The sequence below is a fragment of the Hirsutella rhossiliensis genome (assembly GCF_020360975.1).
Source record: "Hirsutella rhossiliensis strain HR02 chromosome Unknown scaffold00001, whole genome shotgun sequence".
NCBI classification, from domain to species: domain Eukaryota; kingdom Fungi; phylum Ascomycota; class Sordariomycetes; order Hypocreales; family Ophiocordycipitaceae; genus Hirsutella; species Hirsutella rhossiliensis.
In genome coordinates, this window is record NW_025408667.1 from 2,220,327 (window position 1) to 2,231,979 (window position 11,653).

The window sequence follows — 11,653 nt, forward strand, 5'->3', positions numbered from 1 at the left end:
GAATCCGGCCACCGGGCCTGGGTGTAAGTCGAAGCTAAATTGAGCTCCGGCCCTCTGGGTCGTAAAGTGGGCTCTCACGGAGACCTGCCTCTTTGCCTTGCCTGTTGCGCAGACCTCGCATTCACACGTGGCCGGTCCCCATCTTGGTTAGGTGGCTAAGGGGTTCTGGCCCCGGATGTCCTAGCCGTCTGTGCCAAAGGTCTGCTTGCCCACCCATTGGTGGCTTAGGAGCCCTGCTTGTGACAAAGACGCTGTGTTGGGGCCGCTTTGAGAGGCTTGCAATAACGTATTGGTCTTCAATTTCTTGCAGACTGACCAGAGTGCGCCCTGTGGGCTCATGGTAGAGTGTGCCGTTAACCTGGTTCCAATAGATCTTCGCAACAATCCCTGACGAGCTGAGAACACACTTGTTGGCATCTCTGGGATGTAGTAGCTGCTCAAGCTTCAAATTGATCCCGTTTTTCACTGGGATAACGGCCATGCCTACCCCCTTGACTTGGAGGAGTTTTCCTGCCCGGACTTCTTCTGACGATCCCCAGGTGAAGGTATCCTCATCGAACCATCGTAGGTCGTTAAAGACATGTACGCTAGCCCCTGAATCATAGATGGCCTTGTCCTCGAGAGAGTCTTCACTCGTATTAGTGCTATGCACGTGCGACACTGTATTAGCCTGTTTGCTCGAGTTGTTGTTATTCTGCGGGACTGTGATGTCTTTGGCTTTTGGCTTCCACTCCATGGCTTTGGTCTTGTCCAAGGGGTTCTCCTTAAGGTGCTGGTTGATGGCCTCCTTAAGGTGGTCCCTGGGAATCCATCCTTCGGGGGGGTCTTTCTGGAACATCGCTCTAAAGGTCCAGCAGCTTTCCCACCACTCATCCTTTTTGACCCAGTGTTGCTTACATGCCGGGCACTTGTGTGACCCTCTGGGCCATTCCTAGTCCTCTGATCAGATGATCTTGGAGCGTTGTTTGCGTTGTTGACCCCTGGGGGCTTCTGAGGGTTTCCTTTCTTCCTGAATCCAACCTCCCTTTTAAAGTCGGCAATCAGGGTGCGCAAAGGGGTTGCTGGGAGTCCTGTTCTCTCCAGGAGTGCGTCCAGCAGCCTAATCGTCATGGGCCAGCTAGGGTCCCATTCTTCGGTCCCTTTGAGGAAGTCCTGACGAATCTTTGTGTCATTAATAGTCGAGACCGCTAGGTCTCTTGAATCCAGGATGACTTGGTCCAGCTGCTCTGCCCAGGCCTTCCAGTCCCGGGTTCCTTTCTTGTTGATGATTTGATGATACCTTTCATCGATAAGGTTCTTTTCTTCCTCCGCTGAGGGGAGAACCTTCTGTTTGAGTTCTTTGATCTTGTCCCGGGGCGTCAGCTGTATCAGGGTCTCGCCCTGGAGCCCCTCACTGATGGACTTCTTGATCACCTCCTCGATCTGCATCATGGCTTTTCTCTAGCCTTGAAGCGGTCCAATTGATCCTGGAAGGTCTTCTCTTTGTACCTAAAGAGGTCCTTGGCATCTTGAAGCTTCTCATTGAAGTCTTCCCTTGCTGCCTTATACTTATTTTCTTCGTTGGGAAAGCTTCCTCGGTGGGGCCTCTGCCCTACCTTCTCGAGTAGCTCTTCCCAGCTAGGCCTCAGGGGCTCCTCGAGCACCACGGTCCCTTCTGGGTTAACGTACTCCCAGATGTGGTGCGTTTGAGCCCATGATTTGATACCCCTAATCCATGGGGTCCAGTCAAGGCTTTCCTTGAGTGTGGTGATGTACACCTCCCCCTTCTGATATTGGGGGCCTAGTGTCATCGTGTGTTTTACCTCCTGCGAGGGATGCACGCGTCACGTTGACTCTGCGTAGTTGTGGGTGTTGCCCCTGAATTTTGCTCTCTTCCTCGCGTCAACCCCAAGGGTGAAGGATATATGGTGCGTTGAGATTCGTGATAGCCTCACAGTTGGTAGAGGAATGCGAAGGATAAAGAGCACCGCAAACCGGGCTCATAACTCTCAGCAAGCTGAGAGCGCGGGCGGAAGGATAAGGGCAGGCACAATTGAGTCCAAACGATGATGCATGTTTTTATCTATCTGTGCGACATTGAGGGGTATTTATACGAATAGATACCAATCTGGGACCCGTGGTGGCCCTGAATCAGTGCCAATTCCCGTGTATCCCGATTAGGGCAATGTTCCTCTACTGTATCGATACCTGACTCAAGTCCTTGTGTCTGACCTGCCTCTTTCACCGGAGTTTATACGTGTGCGGATTAGACCGTCAGTCTGCTCCCTCTGACAGTAAATCATATCAAATTCGTCAATAATGGGTGACCGGCGCGACTTGGCAAACTCATACCAGGCTCGGAAGCCTGGCGGCGGTTCCACGCCGTATCGATGCTGATATTCGCGGTGGGCCTCCGAGTAGTTTTGCGATTGCCTTTTCGACAAGTCTTGAAAGTCCGCCTTGGCGTGTTCGATTAAGACCTGGACAGGATGTGTTTGGTGGAGAAGCTGTGAGGATTGTGAAATTTGAATGGACACTATGTTGGCGAGGTACGGGACAAGCGAGACGAGCCCAAAGGCCCAGAGGGTTGATTTGGACTTGGCTTGTTTTGGGAGCATGAGAATGACCTGGCCGAGGGCAAAGAAGGACGCCGTGACTTGTGATAGAGCCCCAGCACCGGACGGCTGCTTAAATGGGTCGCGAGTCGAACTGGTACTGAACGTGCCCGTTGCAGTAGAAATAAGCCATGAAGAATGTTGTGTCTGCAACCCTCGATGGTCAGCACTATGCAAATCTCTTTATCAGAGCTAGAGGCCAGTCGTCACGCACAAGTTGAGTCGTAAAGTACCAACAAGACGCCTTGGCCAAGCCCACCATCAGCGTGGCGACGGCGTTGCTGCTGGGGAATCCGAACGCGGCGGTTTCTGCGCCAAGCACGGCCGTCAACACGACCACGACACGCAGTGAAAGAGAGACGATTGAGTCTTCCAAGTCAATATGAGGTAAAATTTGAGTGCTCGCGCCGTGTCTAGGCGTGAGAGATGGCTGATAGGGCAAGACCTCCGAGAGGGCAGTCTAACTGGGTGGTGATGACAAACAAGGCGACGACCGCCGTGCCCAGAATTGAGTATGAGAAAGAAGAGAGTAAAGAGTCGGGTGTTGTCAAAGAACGAGGCTCAACTCCGAGGACCCTTTGGACCATCAAGAACAGTGGCGTCGACGCTGGCAGCTAATTCATCGTCAGTTTGGTAAAATAGATTCCTCGCCCACATGAGCTGCTCACAAGGAGTGCACCGGTTCCTGTTTCGGCTTTAAAAAAAGAGACAGTAGCAATGCTCAAGGCAACCGTCCATAATGATGATGCAGAGGCACTGCAGCTCTCAGCTCCACCGGGAGCCACTGCTCTGGGGAACTTGTCGACATGTGGTCGTTCGGCAACCTTGAACATAACCGGCAGCAGGATCCAGCCCAAGATTTCGGAACCGAGCTCGGCTTGGCTGGTAGATAGGTGTTGCGCCAGTACGCCGGAAATCAGAGCCGCCCCAGCCAATCTGGTAGCTGGGTCAAAGTCGCCGAAGGGTCCTTGCCACATTGTCTCACTTTGAACCAGGTAGAGACAGTCATTGTAGGCACAAAGATCCGAAGACTTCCTCTGCTGCTCCTCTTTCCCTCGGATGGAGAAGTGGGTAGCCTGTTGAGTCAGGGGTTCGCGCGCGCAGCAACCAACGACATGAAAGCTCCATGCACCGTGTAAGTCCAGGGTGAGCCAACACTTGCGCCCCTTCCTCGCCACCCCGCACAGGCAGAGCCAACGATACAAATTCCGGCACGAGCGTCGTTGTTCACCGGACGCCATCTGCTGCGAATGAATCTATCCGGTGCTACCAAGGCAGTGGTTGCCGCTTCCGAGGCCTTGACAAACATTTCCAGCGGACATGGCCACGGGAGATGATACAGAAATGAGATATGGGAGCACTCTAGACACTCATTATGCGGCTTTCTAGTCTGAGCAATACTCTTGATCGGAACCGATTTTTAACAGGTCTAACCTAACTATAAAGTCATAGGCTACTTGAGGTAATATTTCTATTCTTTTTCCATTTAGTAGTAAAGATCCTATTGAAGTCTTCAGAATTTCCATAGACAGCTATAGTAAAGTGACCTAAAAATAGCTAGGTTAGCTCTTACGCTTTACACGATTAAAATGCCAAGGCTTCCTCCTGTTGTACTTCTCGCTCCAAATAGAGTAAATGAAAAACTGGTGAAATACCGCTACAGCAAGCAAAATAGGGACATCCCTATTAGTGGCATAACTGGCGCGTATTATAAGTCTTCTCTTGTCCTGACAGCAAGCTAGCGGTTTACCTTATACAGAGGGGATAGAGGTATAGGTAATCCTTATAAGCAGCGCTTTAGTCTGGCTAGTCGAAAACCGGTATACCGTGATATGGCGACGCTGGCGAAAGCGAAAGAAGACAGCCGGATTGGTTACCGGGCAGATTGATTTACCGGCGGACTGACTCCCGCGCGCACTGACTACTATACCGTTTAACTGTTGTCCGGGCTAACTACTAACTTATGCATAAGCGTGTGGTTAATTAATGTATATATGGTAAAAATTGTCGAAAGAGGTCTCTACTGCCAAGGGCGGCAGAGACCGATGCCGGCTCCTGGCCCCTTGACCCCTTGGGCCCCCTTTTATCTCTGGGGGGTCCTGAGCCATTGAAATCATGTGTCTGCATTCGTCATGTAACCCTACACTTGTAGCCACCTGTGGATCTGACCAGCGTTAGCGGTGATCCGATGATGCACCTCGCGTCACTTCCCGTGTCCTATTGTCTTCCTGCATGACGCAAGAACCAAAATATGAGGCCACCTCGGGTGCGGCCGCTGGATTAGCGGCTACGCTAGGCTAGTCCTCGAAAGGTCGAGGCAACGACTGTCGACCAAGTTCAGGTACGATCGTGCCCGCATCTTTTCCTCGCGCGTTTCCCGCTACTTCACTCACTGTCTTTACTCACCCTGTCTAGCCAAGACCATAATCACCTCCTAGCCTACTCTGTGTTCGCAGCTTGTGAAAAGATTGGGCGATCGTCGGATTCACCTGACAAACGACTCCAAACTCTCAACAGTCTCAGGGTTCACAGCCACGGAAAAGCACATGAGGCGCGAATGCCAGCTCAGAGTCAGGCTTTTTCTTCATCCACTTCGGCAACTACTTAAATACTGGTCTTCTCTCCGTCTTAGCCGTCCCTCTCTATACATTCAATCTTCTGTTTGAAGGTGACCTGAGCCGGATCCGTGAATAACACCCCCTTGCCAGCATTGGTGGATATCAGAGGCGCAACGTTACCGACGTTGATACGCCTCACCGTCGCGGTCCCCGCACTCAAGAACATTTTGCATGCGCCTGGTAACCTGATTGCTCTCGCCTGGGCCTTGCCCCATAGAGCCAGAAGAAGCCAGTTTGCCCGAGGCATGTATCGCCCCATGCTGTATAGCAGCTCGCAGCCCCGAGATAATGATTCCTCATGGGGCCCGGGGAGCGTATTGTCGAGAAGCAAACTCGCTACAGCAGTATTACAGGCATGAAGGAGCCAATACTCGTGTCGCATCCCGAACGCTGTGCGATAGTTCCATAAAGTTGAGATGGTGCCCTCACTGTGCGATTGAGAGAGAAATCGAGCCGTCTTCCCGTCACTAAAGTCCAAGAAAGACAGGCCCGTGAAAGGCTCAAGGAGCTTTATAGAGACAAAGTGATAGGACGCCCTGCTGGTGGTCAGTGTACCCTTCTTCAAGTCGTGTCCTGCGTCCTTGGTCGAATTTTCGACCGAGGAACCTAGGCCCTCAGGCCATGATTTTCTCACTGCATTAAAAGTATGTATGGGATAGGCGTACATTGGCAAACGGTTGGACTCACATCAAGCATACCCAGGCCGGTACGACGGATGTTTGACCTTGAAAACGTTGTGATTTTGACTCCTTCCACTGTAGTAGACGACTATACAATGCCTTTGCACCAAGATAGTCCGGTACTGGACTTGCGCGGTTGTTCTGGATAGCAAGCAGAATCTCGCCCGCTAAGCAACTAAGCTCGTACTCGGCCTCAAGGGCGTCATCGTAGTGCGACAGCTGTGGCCGTGTCGACACCGGGTAAGGGATCCACAGCGCGTCGATATTTGATCCTTTTTCAGACAACGACCCTTGGCCTCGCACGCCGTTGGCCCGAGGGATTCGAGAAGCAAACGCCGCAGGAGCCATAGTCAGGCTTATCTTACTGCGGTGCGGCAAGAGAGGTGTTAAGATTACCTAGCGTTCGGAGCTTTTCGACTTGCCACTTACACGTCTAGGTAACAAAGTCCGTCGGAAATAAAGGCAATTGCTTGTCGAAGGTTGTCTGTTCTCGGGCTTTCGTAATTGTCGTACGGCAACGCAGGAACATCAATAATGTCCGAGCTTGACCGTAGTGTGCACAGCGTATCGAGAAACAAGCTCGCCCCCCTGAGCGGGTCTCCAAAGGCTTGCTCATAGATTGACATTATGGCAACTCCCTGCAGCAAAGGTACTTGGGCTGCCTGACCTTGCAGAGCAAAAAGTCGGAAAGCCTCGTCTGCAAACTCCCGATGGGTCGGAGGCTCGTTAAAGTCGGTACTTTTAAAGAGGTAACCCTAGAGAGATGCACATCCTCGTTATTCCCGCTTAACACCGAGGGATGATTCTTTGTTGTAATGAACCACATACCATGGAGACGGCCAGTATCGAGTTAATCAAGAAATCCGAACAGAACTGTGCCTCAGCTTCCCTCGGCACGCTGGACGCGGCATCCCGCTGCGCAGACAAATCGTCGAGGAGCAGCTCGCGATGCAATATCCTGGCAAGGGAGCTGTCCCAAGTCCAGAACAGCGTGAAAAGATGGGTAAGCAGAGTATCGTCATTGCTGATGTTGGTCCATCGAGAGAGAGGCAGTTTGACCAGTGAGACGAAGAAAGGACGACAGTTGGGGGCAGACTTGGACGTGTTTCCCTTGATTATCGATCCGTAAGGCCCGTGTTGCCTCGACTCCGGTTGAGGAGTGTTTTGTAGGTGAACAATCGAACGGGTATCCATTGATGGAATTGCTGGGCGTTGACATGCTCCTATTTGCGCTTCGGACTCGACAGCGCTCTGCTCTGAGACTTGACGCAATGGGTTGGAAGATCGTCTGATGTTTTCATACGCCATCCGCAACTCTTCGAAGCGGCGCCGCAAGTTGGCTTCGGGAAGGCGATACACACATTCCACCTTTGCCGTGCTGCACGAACGACACGACGGGCGGCGACCGTCGCACTGCACTCTTATTAGCACAACGTCTTTTCCCGACGCCCTTCTGGATGTTATTGTCGACCTTGGCCTTCCGCTTCCGACATCCTAACGAGGGAAACCTTAGATTTTTCTCCCCAGAGGAATGATGGGTGCCTTACGATCGCAGGCCAACTTTACCTGCTCACGCTTATGCCTTGCAAGTATTTCAGATGGCTCAGCCGAAGCTTGATTCAACGGTGCTTTGGGTCGCAGCTCCCTGCTCCGGAGAGTTGGCCTTGGGTGTCCATGCGAACGATGCATTGTAGATCCGAGTGAAAAGGCAGCTCGGTAGAGACAAGATGGTGACACGACCAGGTAACACAATCAGCTGCTTGCATTGTAGACGCATGATTTCTCAGTAGATGATGACATCACCCGTGGCAGACCGGCAGCCGCTCCATGGCTAGCGCCTGGCTGCTTTACAAGGTCCAGGATGCCCCTACTAATTCAGATAAACACCAACATCAAACATCAGTCACCACCTAGTACATACACGCTGTCGTTAAGTTATGTGGACTTTGCATTGGGAGAGACCGTGTTGGTTGCGCTGACCTCCCTAAAAGAGAGAGTCGGCTGATATGGCCTTATTCGTGTACTTGACGCGCCTAGACCGCTAGGGTTTCCTTGTGCAAGAGGCTGAAAATATATATTTAGAACTCCATGTAACTTTCTGTGTGTTTTGCATGTTAAAGTGCGCTCCTGTCACCGCTGTCCTCCCACCTACATGTAGGCGCACCACGTGGTGTTGAGCCTGCAGGTTCCTTGGTCCGTAACATTTATTTACTTGCAAGGTCTCTTTAGCTTGATGTTTTCTCCAACACGAAGCTAAAGAATTAAGTATGCAAAAAAAGGGGGGGAGGGGAGGGTGTGCGAGAAGGTGACTGATGTTGCAGAACAACCATTAAAATGCACTGCAACGTGCGAACGACCTCTCACATGCTACCGGCTTATCTGCTCACTACGAAAAGCTCTTCGTTGAAATACCCGCGCCATGCTGAACCTCGCAGCATCTGTCTCAACAGCCAGCACCTTGGCCTGTCCAATTCGGCCTGTAGGTCACGATGAACCCACGACTAGACACGTCAGGCTGGATTCTTCGCCATTGCCAATTACAAACAGCCAAAGTCTCACAGAAGGGAGGCAGATGCTTTGAGGCCAGAGGCGTTCCGGCCGCCAACAGGTTCTTACCTGATATCAATCTCGACCCCAGCAATCCAGACCCGCCTGATCTGGCTGCCAAGAGCCAGGTTCTCAAGCGGATTACCACTGACAAGTAGCAAATCCGCTCTGTAGCCTACTTCAATGGCTCCGCGGTCGGGCAACCTGAATAGCGCAGAGGGAACACATGTTGCAGCCCGCATCACTTCCATGTTGGTAAGCCCGGCCTCGGCGAGCAGCTTCAGCTCCTCGTGCAGGCTCTGACCAAATGACACTGTCATGCTATCTTCCTGGTTCGCCGACGTCCCTGCACATATCCGAACTCCTGCTTCATGAAGCTGCTTCACCGCGGCCATGGCATGAGCAAAGTCATAGTCTGCGTTATCCGCCTTGTCGACCGCTTTCCGCAGATAGCAGAGGGTGGGAACGACGCCGATACCTTTCTGCGCAAATCCTCGTACTACCTCGGCGTCGAGCGTGCCGTCGACAGGGACGGCCGTCACAACGTCGAAACCAGCGTCAAGCGCGAGCTTGTAAGCATCACATTGGGAGGCCTGTCCGACGGCCAGGCTCCCGTGCTCGTGAGCTGCCGCGACCGCAGCTGCAATTGTCTGAAAATCCAAGCCGGGCTGGTCCACGATGATCTTGACCAAGTTTCCTCCACTCGAGGCAGAAACATTTTCTGCCACGACCTGTCTCGCCTCTGCTGGCGTAGTAGCGACCCGGACAGCGCGGTAGGAGAATATGCTCAGGGAACTGGCATTTTCGGGCCCAATTGCAGAGCCGGTAGCGAAATAAGACGGGAGAGTTGGGTTCTCCGAGACGGCCAAGTGCATCGCCTGACACTCGGCGTTTGTGCTGGAAGAATCGATGACAGTCGTGATGCCAAAGGCTGCACAGGTGTAGAGCGCACCTGGAGACGAATTGGCGTCGACCTTGGCATCAATGAGGCCTGGCATCAAGGTACATCCCGTGCCATCGACATGGACGTCTGAATTCGACTGAGGAGCGAGGATATTGCCGGGGCTTCCTTGGAAGCACTGATTGGGGACGTTTTTGACGTGAAGCCCATCGAATACGTCAGCGTTTGTTATCGAGATAGTTGGCATCGCATCTGCTTTAGCAATATGTCGTTGCAGCGCCCAGGGGGTTTTGTTAAATCTCGTCCTCGATTTAAATGGATTCACCTGGCTTAAATCCGCCTACAAACGTGTTTATTCCCGTTTCGACTGCATTCTTGAGCGAGGAACCTTTGATAAGGTAACTCTGTGTAGATGACAAGTCATTCTCCTGCGGCGTCCAGGCCCCCAGCGTTGACATGTTTACAATTGCCCATTATTGCACAACCGCATACAAGCATATGGGTGGCCGTAACTGCCAGAGCAATAGTCCTGCAGCCTGCCCAATTGGGCAGTACCACAAGTACCAGATGGATGATGCCCAAAGAGGCCTGTAAGGCGTCTGTGTGATTGACTCTGTGCGTGAAGAAGAAGCTTCTGACGATGCGACCTTTCATGGGCAATTAATTTCCTTGAGCACAAGTTCCCCAGGTCCCGGCACGTGACTAATCTCGTGACCTCTACAGTCCGGATCTGACACTTGGGCGAGATGAAGAATTGCAGGATCGCTCTTAGACTTGCAGATTATAAGCACACATAATCCATACGCCCGTGTAGACAACCTGTCACTGGAAGATGGATGAGTGGACTCCTCGATGTGAGTAGATGCCATCATTCCCTTTGATGCCCTGGTTCGCTGTGAGTACTGGCGAGGGCAGGCGACTCGAAGAGCATGTTTTGTAGAGAGCTCGACCACTGTACGAATAGCAGCTTCAGCGCGGCACGTCTCTGGCCTCGTTCTCTCCCCTTTATCGTCACTTCTGCTCGCGGTCAGACGCAGTCGAGAAGAGAGGGTCGGCGCACCAAGTGTTAGTCCGGCTCCGAGACCCTGATGCGCAAGGTACGCTCGTGGCTGAGCATGACGACGGTACTTGCACTCGCGCCAAAATAGTGAGGGATCTCGAGTCCCTTTCTCAAGGGTACACTGCCACTTGGCTCCACCAAGGGAGGGCCCGGTGACTCGCTCAGCACCCGCCATTCCAATGCACCCCGCTACCTGCAAGTACCCGGGGCCCCTCCTCCTCCCTTCTCCCTCGCGCTCAACTGCTACTGAAGCATCGTCTTGTCACCAGCCATTTCACAGGGACGCATTTCAAGCCATCGACTCGCATCAACCAACCCTCGCCTCCACAGACTCGCACTCGTCACTCATCCGCCCGCCGGCAGACAGAGCAGCAGCATCCCATCGAGACGTCGCGTCCGCCAACGACACACGTCTCAGCCACCGGCTGCCTCGACCATGAATCCGCACCAGAAGAACAAGGTCGACGTCAAGGTGAGCATCTTCCCCTCGCTTGAGCATTGCGCTGCAACACTCTCGGCAAGGGCCTCGACGCTACGCTGCGGATACAAGATTGCTGACCACGGCTCGCCCAGTCCCTCTCCCCCGAAGAGTTTCGCATCTTCCGCCTCTACGGCAAGCTCCCCACGCGCTCCGACCACTTCGCCAAGCACCTTAAGGACCGCAAGTACTTTGACTCGGGCGACTATGCCATGTCCAAGGCCGGCAAGGGCGACGGCGTCGATGCCGGCGCCGTCGGCTCCCAGCACCCCGTCCCGGAAAACATCCCCCACCTCTCGTCCCCCGTCAACGGCGGCCCCAACGGCCCCAAGCACACCCACCACGGCTCTATCCAGGCCGTGAGCCCCGTCAAGGAGAGCAGCTTTCTCAACCGCGAGACGAGCGCCGAGGGTGCTACCACAATGCCTGGCGAAAAGGACAAGCATGACGCCGCCACCGCTTCTGCGTCTCCAGAGCCCGCCGCCGGCGACGGAATTCCCATTCGGCACTAGACCGTCGTTTGCAGACCCGAGTTGACGGTGACGTACCGACGACAACTCATGAGACTGGAGACTGCGGGCAGACAGTCTGGATTCTTTCAAGGCGGGGGGAGCCCCGTCGACAAGCTATTGTGATTGAAATTTCATTTGTCATGGGAACTGGCAAAGTAGGCGTTGGGTGGTGTGGGAGGCCATTCAAAATGGTTGCGCGGCCAGAGGCAACGATAGTTGGCTCTTTTTCTGTTTTCCCTTTGTTTTATCTGGTGGGTTAAGCC

At 53.2% G+C, this 11,653-nt stretch overlaps 3 protein-coding genes across 3 annotated transcripts; 1 reads left to right on the plus strand and 2 right to left on the minus strand.

Annotated features, from left to right (window-relative positions):
- Positions 1-5,222: 5,222 nt before the first annotated feature.
- On the minus strand, positions 5,223-7,086 carry HRG_00283 (fungal specific transcription factor domain-containing protein; the record flags this gene model as incomplete). The annotated part of the gene is made up of 5 exons (XM_044858754.1): positions 5,223-5,845; positions 5,911-5,936; positions 5,987-6,256; positions 6,322-6,647; positions 6,721-7,086. The coding sequence occupies 5 exons, from the start codon at positions 7,084-7,086 to the stop codon at positions 5,223-5,225; spliced, it is 1,611 nt and encodes a 536-aa protein (XP_044725154.1).
- A 1,418-nt stretch (positions 7,087-8,504) lies between these two features.
- HRG_00284 (amidohydrolase family domain-containing protein) lies at positions 8,505-9,587 on the minus strand (the record flags this gene model as incomplete). Its single annotated transcript, XM_044858755.1, has 1 exon — positions 8,505-9,587. The coding sequence occupies one exon, from the start codon at positions 9,585-9,587 to the stop codon at positions 8,505-8,507; it is 1,083 nt and encodes a 360-aa protein (XP_044725155.1).
- A 1,249-nt stretch (positions 9,588-10,836) lies between these two features.
- On the plus strand, positions 10,837-11,390 carry HRG_00285 (cAMP-regulated phosphoprotein/endosulfine domain-containing protein; the record flags this gene model as incomplete). Its single annotated transcript, XM_044858756.1, has 2 exons — positions 10,837-10,872; positions 10,974-11,390. 2 exons carry the CDS (start codon positions 10,837-10,839, stop codon positions 11,388-11,390), a joined length of 453 nt encoding a protein of 150 aa, XP_044725156.1.
- Positions 11,391-11,653: the final 263 nt, after the last annotated feature.